Here is a 16011-nt window from a genome sequence, read left to right as displayed (position 1 = left end):
TTCATGTATAGGTTTTAAATATGCCAAGCAAAACTACACCAGTCTGACTTTGAAAAAAAAAATCTTGTTTTTATATTTAATTTCGAGATTAAATTATAACTTTGTATTTTCTAAATAAAAAGAAAAATGTGGTTACTCCAAAATAGCTTACCACCCACACCCCATCTCCCCGATAATCAAAGTCTTGAAAAGTGTATTTTCCAAATTTAAAAAAAAAATCATGTCTTTAAAAGTCAACGTGATTTATTTGTCAAGTTCACATAACGACCTTGAAAGGCAAAATTTCCAAATTTAGAAAATATAACCTTGAAATTCAAGGTGATTTAAGGGTCAAGTTCACATACATGTACCCATATTAATACACTGGTCCACTGCTATGCTATGTACAAGAACAAAGGCATAAACCTATTTTGTGAATGTTATATTTTGAGAATAAATAAGTTATGGCAATGGTTAAATAGTTGTTGTTGGGTTTATGTAACGTTTTTTCAGACCCTAACTGGGTAACCCTATGTTTAACATGTGTAGTTAAACATGTATAGTTTAACATATGTTGTTATATGTGAGAAGTTTAACACAAATAGTTAAACATGGATAGTTAAACAAGTATACTTAAACATGTGTACTTAAACATGTATGGTTAAACATAAATAGTTCAACATGTGTAGTTAAAACATGAATAGTTCAACATGTATAGTTAAACATGAATAGCTCACCATGTGAAGTTAAAAACACAAATAGTTTAACATATATAGTTAAACGTGAATAGGACTAGTGATATTATGGCTTAAAATAAATATAACAATTCCCATAACTTTTCAAACAATGCTTATGCTAAATTTAACAAGTTCACCATACTGGAATATATTTCATCTGACAAATTGAAATAACACATTCGATAACAATTAAAAACTTAACATGAGTATCAATGTTTTTTCAACAATAAAATATTTCATACATTTTGAGTATTTAAATAATCTGTTAAATTAGTAACAATAAATAAAGAACTATTTGTCTTGAATAAAATTTTGGAAAATTTAACTAACAATTAAAATGCTATACTATTTAAGTCATGACAAGAGTAGCCAATGTAGTGTTAACTCTCATTGGTCACGGAAAATTTGCTGATCCTTAAATTTGTGGATTGCCTTCTCATGAAAACCTCGAAAAATTAATGTCCTACGAATAATAGTGATTTTGCAGTATATACTATATTTTAAAGTTTATTACATTCCTCTGTACAATATAGGATATATCTGTATTTGTACATAACTTGATATTGATATTGGACTTGTCAGGTGGCTAGACAAATTTTGTTTGAATATATACTTCCATATTGTACAGTGCTATTAGTGAATTATAATTAATGCATTAATACAGTAAGCAAGCACTACAGAGGTCAAAACCATGATGAATAATATGAATAACATAATATGAGTCATACAATGCAGTTTAGATTGGCTTAGTTTAGAGGGCACCCATGGGACAGATATTCTGATCCAAACTGCAAACACATGACGGATATTTGAGCCGTGTCACGACAAAACCAACATAATGGGTTTGCAACCAGCCTGGATCCAGACCAGCCCGCCCATCCGCGCAGTCTGATCAGGATACATGCTGTTTGCTTACAGACCCTATAACTAGTAAAGAAACTGATAGCTAACAGCATGGAACAGCGGATGCGCAGGCTGGTCTGGATCCATGCTGGTCGCAAACCCATTATGTTGGTTTTATCATGACACGGCTCATTTGTTCTTACATATTCTACAATATTTAAATGGTTAAGGCCTCCAGACCCCATAAAAAAATTCATCATGGAAATTCATTTAGTTTCCTTTTATTTATTTGTTGTCTCTTGCAGTAGTGCATGACTTTACATCTTTATTCATAATGGCAATGTCATCCTAAGGAAATAATATGCACTGAAATGACATGTTACCCTGGAGCACGAGATTTGTAATTTAAATGTGTTTGGTCTCTTCCATGTTAGCTAAATGATAAAACCCATTAACAATATTATCCAATGAATACTACCTAGAGCGTTGCAAGCTTTTAAATGCATTAATCCATATTAACATTAAATCCCATTTTTTAATATAAATTGAATATAGCAAAAATAGGCTAATAAACCTTAAACAAGTGCAATATTGGAATATATTTGGAATTGTACACAGCTTTAGAAATCATATTAGACTCACCTTATCCAAATATAATTTATATTCACATATTGTACAGTTAAATGCTAAATAAACCTATAATCATTTAAGACTTTACTCAAAATGTACAATATTACATTTATGTAGCATTATGTCAAAATACATGTAAGTATTCACCATATCCACATTTGTACATATATATATTAGAAATCCCTATTTACATTTATATGTATACACAAATTTAATTTACATTTATAATACAAATTTCTATAACACCATATATAAATATGTATGACCATCTATTTACATTAATTATATACAAATATATCTTTGTTATAACCTGGTAAACACTTATATAATGTTGAAATTCCTTACCAAACTACAGTAAACTTCACTTATAGCAAACACGGTTATAGCGAACTTCCGGTTATAAGGAACAATTTATTTTGGCCTGAATTTTGCCCTTCTTTATTTAATATAAAAATATATGGTTATAGCGAACATGGTTATAAGGAAATATAGCTTATAAGGAACTCATTTTTTAGTCCCAATTAAGTTAAAAGTACAGAAAATTACACTTTTATAACGAACTCCAAAATATCGGCTATCCGTAAATAGATCCCGCATTTTCAACTTTCATTTTTCATTGGCACGGATTAAAACTCAGTCGAATGCACCGTGTATTAAAACAGGTTTGAAAATGAATTTGTATAGTAGTACGTAATTTTCTATTAAGGATATTTTTTGCATGGGTTCTTGTCATCAAGATAAAACGGTTACAAAATGTATTTGTTTTATTCTATTATTTCTTTTCTTTAATAGTTTTTCTCGAGTAAGAAAATCATGATCATTTATAATCGGTTTGCAACATAATCCCTAATGCTTGCTAATCCATTGAAAACTACAAAATAAGCTTGATTGAAATAAAAAGAAATTTTCATTTGTAAAAGTCACCCTTAAAATATAATAGAAGATATTCAATTTAAAAAGGAAGAAAAACTCGAAAATCGTGTTTGTTTGTTATCATGGAAATAAAACGGAAAACAATGAGTTTAGAATAAAATATGATATTTTATGGGCAAATGAGTAGAAGTGTAAAACTAAAAATGAAATAGCAAAGGATTTTCAAATAAATGACTATTTTTTCTTAATCAAATTGTCTTCAAAATGGGGGACGAAAGTAAACAATCAGTTTGTTATATTTAAATCCGTTCACTATAAAAACTCCTGATACACTGAGGAACTAATTCGCTATATGCTTACAAGGAACTCTGAATATAAGGAACAAATTTTGAATGTCCCAATGAGTTCCTTATAAGCGGAGTTTACTGTAAATACATCTTAGCTATAATAAATTGGACTTTTCCATCTTTTAATCTGGACTAAACCATGCTGTATTTTTAGGGAAATTTTTTTTAAATAACGAACTGAGCAGATCATGATCAGGGACCATAGGTGTGTCGGCTGATTTAGCACGGGGTGTAGGCTGATCTAGCACCGGGGTGACGGCTGATCTAGCATGAGTGTGTTGACTAATCTTTGTCTGCACTGGTGGCTAGGTTAGAATCTCTTGCCGACACCAGATCTCCGGTAAACCTTGCCAATGTGTATATCGGTACAGTTAATTTACTATAAAACATACAAAAAACCAAACATTTTTTAACATGGATTTCACCAAATTTTCAAATTTATTTCTAGAGAAAAAAACTTTTTTTTCACAAAATTTGCAATGCCAATTAAAAGGTTTTTAAATGAGAAGTCTATGTTTAAGTCATATACAAATTTAAACATGAAAAATTGAAATATTCAAGTAAGGGTTTTTCTTTTATCATTCAATAACTAACATATTTCACCCATTATTAAATAATTTAAAACATCTTTTTTATATATTAGCAAATAATTGAAAGCCAAACTATTGAGCAAAAATATATAATGTGCATGGAAAAGTGTATCAAAATAGGAAATGTCATAATTAACACTTAAAATCTATACATTATACTTGTTAATGTAAACTCTTTTAACATTTACCATCTTCTAAACTTGTGCAAAGTTAAATTCTATGTCATACTGTACATGATGACATCAATTATCTTTATTACATCACAGCTTCTTGATTTGGAAAATATGTTTCCATATATTATAAAATTACTGTTAAACAATGACATCAATAATATTTTTATTACATTACAGCTTTTTGAATGGAAAACACGTTTCCAAACAAGTGATAAACAACAGGGCACCACTTTTGAAATTGTAGAGCAAACATTGTACATTATACATAATTTATGTATGGAATATGTTACTTGCTAGTATATTATTTTGAAAATTTTACAGTGTATATTATTTTGAAAATTTTACAGACAATGTTTTAATTGTTTTTTTCTTTTGAAAATTTTCCAAAGTTTGTTCTTTCGAAATTTAAAATGAAAATAAAACAGAAATTAAAATAAGAAAGTTCTTGTTTAATTTTATCATTATCTAGCAAGAAATGAGAATTGACTAATATTTAAGTTAAGCATGGAAAAAAATGAAGCACTATTTAACAAGACAGGTGTCATACAATGTCTGATGTCTGTTCATGAACAATTTTATGTAACGTTTTGATGCATTATAAATCGGTGTGAAAAGATAAATTAGACCTATTAAAGTTCATTTTGTAGGGTAAAAAGGCAAGATTTCAGCATTTTATGATTCAAGCGCCTTGCCCGGTATATACCTTGTATACCGGAATACGGTATTTAGTGGGGTGCTCCAAACCTATTTTTAGTCTCATTCACTGTATATCACTGTAATTAAAATTAACCATAATATACAATGTATTCAAATCATTGTTAATACAAGTGACTGCTGGAGTTATGGTATGATTTGGTAAATGTATAGTTGTGGTATGGTATAGTATAGTAGTGGTATGGTATGGTATGGTATGGAAGTGCAACTAAGATTCAGAGAACGAAAGTTTTGAGACTTATTGAAATCCATCGTCGGATACCCACAGCCGAACCATTAACATTTATCGGCCGAACCATTAACATTTATCAGTTGTGGGATTTTTTGCCAATATTCAGTCGATTGGAGGTGTGTCAAAGGCAGCTATTTCATTGGCTGCCTCATAATTTCATGAGGCGATTTAAACCAATCAAAATGCTTGTTTTTTACGACGTTGGGTATAACAGACACTATAGTGACAACCATAGACGACGTGAAAAATTCAACATCGAAAAAATTAAACAATTTCCAGCAAGAAAGAATAGATAATTTACTTTGATATCTGTTTGCAGAAGAACTGATTTGGCGATAGTTTTTACCATTGATTTTAGCAAGACTAGTTCAACAGTTTTTAACCGTGGGCGCTGCCATTTTGTTTCTTGTTGTTTTTTACCTCCGCTGGTGAAGAATATAGATTTGTTAAACGCGATGTCATTGGTAGATATTTTACGCACCTGTTGCTGTATATCGAAGCAAATAGATTCATTTTACCCACGGTTGAATGCATGTTATGTGACATGTTTATCAATTGTGGGTATCCGACGATGATTGTAATCAATCATAACATTCTATTGGCCTGATCAAATTCTTTAGAAAAATTCTAAACCACAAAAAAAACCTAACTAACTTATGATTACTATAAAAGAGTATCAAGAATACATGTACCTATAACTAGACCTATCACTGAAGGTGATTAATACCCCCACCATCAACTTTGACTTTTTGAAAAATAAGTAGTCTGAAGAAAAATTTGAACACAAACTATCAACTGTGTACAAAGAAATATTTCAATTAATTGTAATCCCAACTGGGGTCTCCAAATAAGCTTGCTTTTCACAAAGTTTGATTACAATATCTCATTATTATCCGGAAACCATTTTTCTATTTTTAGTAACACTGTAACGGTGACCTTGACCCCAAGGAGTCCAAATGCAATACCAACCCAGGTCTTCATATAAGCTTGTTATACACAAAGTTTGATAACAATATCTCATTCCTAACTGTACGTATTGTTGTCGGAATAACCTTTTCACTTAATAAGACAACAAATAAGCTTAAAAAAAAAAAATATCAATGTTTGACTGAACCAGACAAATTTTAAAATACAAACAACACATTTTACTTAACTAGACAAAACTTAAGAGAAAAAAAAAAAAAAATCACACACACACACATTCAAAGAAACAACAACTAAATGTATGCACCCAATAATGTATCTACACTGTCATACTCTTTACCTTTTTCTTCATGTCCCTTCAATATATCATATATAGAAACACCTGAATTACTTTCATCACTATGTGATGAATATTTACTCTGAGAATCTTGAACCTGTCTCCCCTTTTCAAACACATTAACGACCCCTGTATTGATCCCCGCTGTACTATTTTTTACACTTGAATGTAGTTTTCCTACATGTTTCGATTCATAACACATATGAGGTGAGCGTTCTGAAGTTCTATTAATAGATTGTGTCTCTATAACATGACTGTATTTAACCCCACCATCTGACAAATGAGATGAATTAGTTCTATATGGTGATCTAATCATTGTATAAGCATCAAACACACCTTCTTCTGATATATCAATCTCGTCTTCCATGCTGTTATCAATACGCATGTTAGAAAAATTCTGTTGATCTCCAAACTGAGTTGATTTCAAAGATGAGGATTCAATGTTAACGGGTGTTTGACTAGGTTCAGATACGTTTCTGTAAACGTTTGGTAATGAATTATGATGGGAAAAAACTACTTTCATGTCATTTTTATTCAAGCTACCATGATGAAGTTTTTGTAGCTGCGCAAAATTTTTACTGATCATTGTCAAATCAATTTTCTTATCCGGTAAAAACCCAAACGTCATTTCTTTATCTGTTATCAACCCTTTGTTATGTTTAGTTTCCCCGTTTACAGAGTTCATAATCTTTTCAGATTGTCTAAGTGACGTAAACATGGGATTCACACTTGATGTAGAAACTGTCCCGGTATTGTTCTGTGGTCTATTTTTAGATAAGATAGATGGCTCCGAACCCCAAAGTCTCTGAGGTTCAATCCTATTGTTGGTACCGACTGCCGTAGTTGGTATTGACAAACTTCTGGAAACTGGATAAAAATTCGCTACAGTTTGCGTTGATATGTGCGACTCAGACAACGATCTTAAATGTGTTTGAATATCACATTTAGAATTTGTAAACGATGGTCTGGATAAAGATGATTTAGAGAAAGCTTCTTCATCAGATTGCTGCATGCTTAACTGACCTTGTCTAGAAACATCTATATCATTGCGAGAAAATTGACTATCAAAGACATTGTTTCCGTGACGTTTATGGTTATTGCTTGAGGCAGTAAGGTCAACATTTGTTCCAGCACAGTGTGCTGTACTTTGATTACTAGTACCAGAGTTATGCACTTTCAGAGTTGAGATTGAATCTTCATCGCCCAAATTTTCTCTTGGATTTTCTTGAAAGTATTTATTTTCATAATCAAATGGATTTGTGAGGACTGATTTTCCTGCATCTGAACGACTCTGTCTATCAGTTTTATCCACTAATTGTCTATTTGCAACTAGATTTTTCATTGCCTGATAGCCTCGAGACATGTGTGTATGTCCTTGTAATGCACTTGTCTTATGTCCATTGCCTTTATCATTACGTATACCATGTTCTTCATCTTTATTTATAACAACCAATTCTTTATCTGTGTTTCCCTTCATCGAGTGCTCAGCACAAGAGTCACTTGTTCTTTTCTCATCTTCACTTTGTTTCCTTTCTTCAATCACAGTCAAATCCTGTTCAGACTCATGTGGATTTTGATTTTCCGCAGCCCTCTCCTTTTCAGCGCGGTCAATAGAGGCTCTTCTTTTAGCTACACTCATGCCAAGCCAATGAAATGGAATGTTTTGTTTTGCTGACAAATCATACGATTGAACAATAGTATCATCAGTTTTGTCTGTAACTCTGTGCCTTTCTACCATCAGTTCAAAGTCTTTTATATCTGCCGGTTTGTTATACAAAGGATTTTCGAAAATTGTTTTATCAAAATTATCCTCATTTTGTAACGACAGCATATGTTTCACAAGGGAAAATTTTCCACTTGGAATAATCTGTTCTTTTGGTGCTGTAAACGTTTTCTTTAACCCGTGGATATCTTTACCTACAGCCTTGTCATTATATTGAACTTCATCCGTCTTATTAGCATCACCATGTGTGTTTTGAAGTCTGGAATTAGGAATGATAAAAGGATTATGAAGTTTTGTATACATTGAACTGAATACAGATGGCAACCTCATCCCTGATTTTCTATTGTCAGCCCTGGACTCTTCCTCATCTGTCTTGTCCTCAGCTGTATAAGAACTGCTAGGTTGTTCCTTGGTAGGGCCCGACATTATGGTCTGAATTGAGGACGGTTTAAACAAAAGTTCAGGTGCATCTTTTGTTTTGTCGGTCGGAAAACTGGTCAGTGCAGCCAACTTGAATTTTTTAATACCAACATCATTGTTAAAGTTGTCTTTACTTTGTTTTGAATCAGCTTTGCGCTTCTCTCCATAGGCAACGTTTTCTATATTATGCTTTTCAGGCTCTTCATGTTCAGTAGAGATATCTTTTAGATAGTTTCCCCGTTTCATCCAAAGTTTATCTAAGTTTCAGAAAAAAAATTTCTCACTTTTAATATCAGTCCCCTTTTGCATTATTAATCTCAAAAATTTTCATATGCCATTTTAAAAAGTTTTCCCAGTTCTTTTTCCCCAAAACCACCCAAATTTTTAAAAAAAAAAGATTTTTTCTCTAAGGGTACTATTATCAAATTTTTTTTTTTTGTATTTTTTATTACCTGGGGACTCTAGAAAAAGTTTTTTCTTTAGGTCTTGTATTAATATCAACCAGTTTAAGTTTCTTACTTTTGATGCATTTCATGACATTAGAAAAACCCACTCTTTTTCTACATTCCTCACGACTGAAATTATCATTAAAACCAGATTCGTCATCTGAATCGGGAAAATCATATTCGTCTCCTTCACTCCATCTTGATTCCCTTCCTTTCTTAACTGTATCATTATTCCCTGAACTATATTCAGATGAGTCAGGTAAAGTTGGTAACTTTTTCACACTGCTTTTCACAGAATTGTTAATTCCTTTGACTTTTATGCTTTGATTTGCTGAGTTTAACTCACATCTGGTTTTATCTTCAATTACATTACCTTGAGCTGAGTCATTAGGACTATCAGTGTTACTATGAATATCGTTGAACACTTCATAAGAATTATCTAGAGTTTCGTCATCTTCTAGGTCAATGTGTGTTTCACCTATCCTTTCCCCTGGTCCATTTAAATCCTCTTTGATACAGTTTGACGAATTTACCTTTTTATCTTCCTTGCTTGATAAACCTTGAGGATCATGAAGCAACTCGTGCTTTTGCATTGCTTGTTTCCACCGAAATTCTCGCCCGCATGACTTGCACGTAAACTGTTTTTGAGTTGTGTGAACAGCTGAATGTTTCCTTAGGTTCACAGGCTGACTGAACACACGATGGCATTCGTGGCACTGATACCCGCCATCTTGATGCACGAATTTCACGTGCCTACAAAGGCTTTCTTTTATTTTAAACTTCTGATCACACAGATCGCACGCGTACGGAAATGACGACTGATGAAATATGCTGAAATGCCTAGCTAGACTGTCTTTTGAGCTTAGTGTTTGTCCACACTGAATACACACTTGTCGTTTATTATCATTATGTACCTCTTTATAATGTTTCTTTAATGAGGAGGTACTTGAAAACACATTCTCGCACACTTTACACGTGCATGCTATACAATCACCTATTACATATTCTTCCTTTAAAGTAATTGCACTTCCCTCTTGAATATTATGCCCTGTTGGTTCTGATTTCGAAGTAACAGTCCCATCAACGGCTGCAACATTACAGCCTAGCATTTCAATATGCTTTCTAAGAATGTCGTCTGTTTTGAAATGTTTGTGACACACGGTGCAAGCAATGTTAAATTTCCCATCTCGTTTCAGTCGACGATAATGTTTACCACGATCGTCTGAATTTTTGAACCTCTGTAAACAGACCTCGCAGGAGAAAGGTCGGTCGTCCTCGTGATAGGCCGCATGTCTCTCCAGCGCCTGTTTGGTCTTCGCGACCTTGCCACACTTCCCGCAAATAAAGTTATCAGGCATTTTTTTATACATGCAGGGTGACTTTCACCAAGAAATTGATAAACTTCTGCAAGGTCACATCTGAAAGTATATAAAATCAATATTAACATTCATGGTATGGCTCACATGATTTCTATATAATTTATACGGACACATTATAGATCAATCTTCTTATTATCTTAAAGCAACTAGACTCCAGATTTAAGCCAATTTTCATTAACATTTTGAAAATGTATTTAAAAATATAATATTTTCAAGTGAACATAGAAAATAATTTACACATTGCACTTTAATACTAAAATAGCAAACTACATGTATCTTAAAAGTTTAAGACTAAAATAGCAAGACAGTGACCCCCAGGGCTATATTTTGAGACATCAGGGGTATGACCTATTAAACTTTGGAAGAGGTCCACTAGGCAATGCTACATCATTATCTTCCTATGTGAGGCTACAATTCCGAGAGCTTTGATATTTGACATTGTCACCTCTAAGATCTAGCCTTTGCAGATTTTAAGTACTAGAATTTTCCTAAGTATTTACTATACAATAAAAGCCATGACCCCTGTGGCAGTGTCAATTTTGACCTATCAGGGCTATAATTACCAAATATGACCCAGTGGTTTAAATAAAAGGTTGTTTGAAAAAAAGTTGGAACAAACTAACAGACGATCATAACACCTGTTTTATTTTGATAAAAAAAGCACATATAAATTGTGATCACAAAAGCACACCTTCACTACAAATTGTGATCACAAAAGCAAACCTCCACCACAAATTGTGATCACAAAAGCACATCTTTTGCACAAATTGTGCTCACAAAAGCACACCTTCACCACCAATTGTGATCACAAAAGCACATCTTTAGCACCAATTGTGATCACAAAAGCTAACCTTCAGTACAAAGTGCTCAGAGGTGAGAAAAAAGTTATGTGTAACTTAAAATCTTTAAATACAATATCCAATAACAATTTTATAAGTAAGGCTCTACCTGTAACATCTGTTGATCTTTCCATCACACATTGATACTACTACAAATTAATTGAGACACGAGTTTCATAAAGCTAACAGAATGAATATCTGTAATGTAACACGTGTGAAATTTCTATGAAATGATGGGGAAAAACTATTTTTTTCCGTATTGTTTCCTTTTATAATATTTCATACACTTACATGTATAAATGCTGCTAAAAACCTATTTTTTTCCGTATTGTTTCCTTTTATAATATTTCATTCACTTACATGTATAAATGCTGCTAAATAACAGAAAATGTATTCTAAAGTAAAATATTATCAATAGAAACAAAAAAAAGTAATTTACACATTGCAAATCTATGTCACTTACAAATACAATTCACATGAATTTCCAAAGAGATGTGAAAATATGCAATAATAGCCCTAATTTGTCACTGCAAAAGTCACATGTCACAGGCAGTAGAAATAATATACAGTGATAATTATAGTGCAAAATCTGTCATTAATCTTCCATAACATGGAAATCATGGCTTGAATATTTTTACTTTTCTTAAATTCCACTTTGAATTTTTCAAAAAATATTTTTTGCTCATCTGGGGTCATGCAGCTTTAAAAACAAAAACAAAAAACTTATGTAGCAATTTACAGCTGCGCCACTCTTGACCAATATAAATTAGTTTAATGCTTACTTAAATATACACTAACCTCTACATTTAATAAAGGCAAGTGGGTACCCTGAATATATAACCATATAGTTTTACACAGTGAATCATTCTGCACTTAGATCATCTGCTAAGGCAACAAGCATCTCATGGATAAACTTTTCAATTTTTTCTTTTAAAAACACCATCACATATCACATAATCCTGGTCACTACCATAATGGTTCTACATACTGTAAAATTCCTAATAAAAGCCCCCCCCCCCCCCCGGCTTTTTGATATGGAAAAAAATCTGCTCATGAGTGGTGAACTCTTTAATAACTCCGTTATTTTATTCAAATCCTTCAGAATCCATTTTATTTCATTAACACAAAAATGTATCACATGAACTTTAAAATCTTAACATATTTTAATGTTATTACCAACCCATGTTACACTTAATGTATTTTAATGATTTTTGGATTTAGGAAAAACGTGTTGTAATAATAGCCCACCTTTTGGAAAATGTTTAGCCCCCGGGGGCGTTTAATAGGAATTTTACGGTATATCATAAAGTAATACTATGATCAATGCTTTTTTTCCTTATATTTAGCAGCTTTTCTATATTTGATAATATATTTCTCATTTCATTTAAACAATACTTTACTAGTTATCAACATGTATACCTCCTCAAAGCAGAGATTTACATGTATGGAATTGATATAAACAGGAAAATCAGAAATTCAACATTTCCGAAGAAATATATTTCTAGATTCTAGGTAGGGCTGGAAAATGAACATGTTTTAGGATGGGTAAAACAATGTTCTACTGTAGATATATCTATATATAAATTACAATGTAATATAAAAACATGTTAATTTTGCTAATCATATGACACTGTGAATTTTTTTTCAAATTTTTCCAAACAGCCTGTGGCTTTCTTAAGGGGAAATTATAGCGTGATAAATCAGAAAAAGGGAGAAATCTGAAAAAGAATCTACCCACATATTTTATAAAATTTTCAAATTTAGTTCAATTTAGCATGGAATTTTGGTATACATAACAGAGATAGGGACAACTTTCTGTGTTTCACTCAATAAATGTATTAATTCCCTGAGTCATATGCTGTTAATTATGAAGTGCTTCAAATTAATAAAAAAGGGAAAAACACAATTGCACAAATCCAAAACCATCAGGTGTATAACTACACATGCAGACCAACATTTCTGTTGAACACAGTTCTAGGTGAAATACTTTTTGAGTTACACACAACAAAACAAAATTTCAAATTGTTTACTAAAGATCAAGAACAATTTCTCTACAAATACATATACTGAATAAATCCACAAGCAAACCTACAGGACCAGAACTATACAAAATACAATGCTGACCAACATTTTTGTAAAGTTTCATGAATCTACGGGTTGGGACAGAAAGTTATTTTTAGTCCCAGCTCTCGGTTAAATAATTTCACACAGAAAGTTGAAAAATGCCATTTTTTTTACAAATGCCACTTTTTTTACTTAGTCAAGGGCAATAACTCTACAAATAATGAAAAAATCAAAAGCAAACTCTCATAACCATACATACTGATTTAGATAATAAACCTTTGGATAAAATTTTATGATTCCAGACAAACACTATTTTAGTTTCATGAGATATCATTTAAATATTGAAAATTTTACTAAGTCACAGGCATTTATTCGACATCAGGTGCACAATTTCATTTAATGCTGATCAACATTCCTTCAAAGTTTGTTTATTGCAGCTCGCGCAGTTTTAGGTCGATGTGACACAACAGTTTGGAATGGTTTTCAATAAGTCAACGGCTATGACTCTACAAATAATGAATAAATTCAAAAGCAAACCCACAGGTGCATAATGTGTTGACCAACATTGAGCGATACAAATAGAAAATTGCGACTTTTTACTATGTCAATGGTGATTACTCTAACAAAACTGAATTAATCCACATGCAAAACCCCATTAACTTATTGGTTACTATGCTTACATGATTCTGGATTACTATGTTTTTGCTAACAATATTCTGACAGTAAGCTTGTTGGTTACTATGCTAATATTTAGTTCTGACAATAAACCTGCAGTGTCTATTCTAGGATTCGAAAAACAAGGGGGATTTTTATCGAAAAGTGAGAATTTAATACATTTGTTGATCTTTTTCCTTCTTTCTCTAAAATTTTCCCCGTCTCTGAAAAAATAGGGGGGAATTTTCAAAAATATGAGTGAATCCCCACATCCCCCCTCCTAGAACAGACACTAAACCTGTTGGTTATTACGATAACATTGTTCTGACAATAAACCTGTTTGTTATTATCAAACAGATATTGATGATATACATGTTCTGACAGGGCCTTATTATTCTGGCAGGTATCTTGTAAAATGCATAGATCAAGATCTTGAGAATCGTCATGTTTATTTTGTGTTAAAATTGTCACAAGAATATCCTAATTTTAGAAATGGCCTTTCAAAAACAGATATAATATTGCAAGATTGTTTGCTCAACATTAACGCTTAAACAAAACAATGCAAAGCTCCTGAATTTAAGACATACATGCCATAATTTCCAGACTGATTTTCGTGACACTTTCAAAAATATTTCTAAAATTAGCATAGCAGCGTGTGACCTAGATATTTACAACTTGCAAATATTATGATATAGTAAAGCATGCGCTACGTTTTATCACTGTGGTAGCGTAAGGTATTCAGCATGCCTGTTTATATATGGTGACAATGCTGCATCTGACAAAATAAAAATGTTAAAAGAGCGGCTTACAAAGTTTTGGAAGCCTGAACCATCACTGCAAAAGCTCGACCGCAGGGTACATTCATAGTTAAATCACCGCTATATATCTCCAAAAAGTCAATGCGATTTATAACACAGAAATGAAATGTACTTTTATATTTTTTAATTAATTAAAACATTTCTAAGTAATTGTCTCGAGACTCTAGGATAAAAATAATTCCCAAAATCGCGCTACTTCAAAAATAATTGCAAGTATGAAAACATTTGAAGAATTTGTCAAATCATTTCCATACAATTAATGAATTATTATTATTATTATATATTATTATTATTAATATAATATTGTGTATTATTATAGACGTTGAAATATGATTTTTTTTTTCAAAACGGCTTATATTAAGTTTTTTTGATATATGTGATCAGTACATGTGCTGGGATTGACACATATATATTTTATTTGGATTTTAAAGGCGTTTTTAGCTCCACACCCCAAGTGTCTGTGAATTTGTTCATTTGATATTTATATTGTAAATTAGTGAAAAATTCTATTTGTCCACACTTGGCAATACATACAATTTATCATGTCACCCTAGTCCTTCATTGAAAGACATCGCATTTTCTTTTTTTACATTTTGACTTTTATCGTAAAGCGGATTTGACCCATGTAAAAAATAGCTTCAAATACGAGGTTACGTCTAAATATTTGGACTACATGTCACCCCTGCATATTCTGTTACTGATAAAACTTGACATTGATTAAGAGTGTAAACCAAAGATATTTTTACATTGGTCAAATCCGCATGTTCCAATAAACGTCAAACTGTAAAATAAGAAAAATTATGCAATGTGTTACAAATTATGAAGGACTACAGTACGTTGATTAGCTGTTTAGGTTGATAAACATCTTAACAACTCATATGTCTGATTCTTACACCAATGGCAAGGATTTGGCATATACTTTTATCATTTTATTTGCACGACTGCAAATAATACTTTTAATGTATGAGTGCACAAAAGTTTATATTGACAAATGACCCACTTAGTACAGTAGATATCACTTTTGTCGTGTTGCAAGGGCCATGTAGATTCTATATTTGTCAAGGCAAGAGGGCACTGAAAAATGAAGCTAAGACATTTATAAATAAGAAATCATTCATAAAAATGTGCAGAATGAATTAAACCTAGTAAAATATAGTTACCATGGACATCTGTAGTAAAGTATCGAAATAATTTTTGTTTAGTTTTTGTCATTTTTTATAAACAAACACCTGCACAACACGGATCAATTATTACTTTCTTCACCGAATAGAATTTGAGAGCAGTCGATG

General features: G+C 31.9%; 1 protein-coding gene across 1 annotated transcript; it reads right to left on the bottom strand.

Annotated features, from left to right (window-relative positions):
* Positions 1 to 8970: 8970 nt before the first annotated feature.
* LOC132715214 (zinc finger protein 93-like) lies at positions 8971 to 16011 on the bottom strand. The gene is made up of 2 exons (XM_060698204.1): positions 15883 to 16011; positions 8971 to 10386 (listed from the first exon to the last, which is right to left on the bottom strand). Exon 2 carries the CDS (start codon positions 10336 to 10338, stop codon positions 8971 to 8973), a length of 1368 nt encoding a protein of 455 aa, XP_060554187.1. The 5' UTR covers positions 10339 to 10386; positions 15883 to 16011.

The sequence above is a fragment of the Ruditapes philippinarum genome, unplaced genomic scaffold (genome assembly GCF_026571515.1).
Source record: "Ruditapes philippinarum isolate M1 unplaced genomic scaffold, ASM2657151v2 ctg2732_1_1_1_1, whole genome shotgun sequence".
In the NCBI taxonomy this organism is placed as follows: Eukaryota; Metazoa; Mollusca; class Bivalvia; order Venerida; family Veneridae; genus Ruditapes; species Ruditapes philippinarum.
This window is presented reverse-complemented; position numbering and strand designations above follow the sequence as displayed.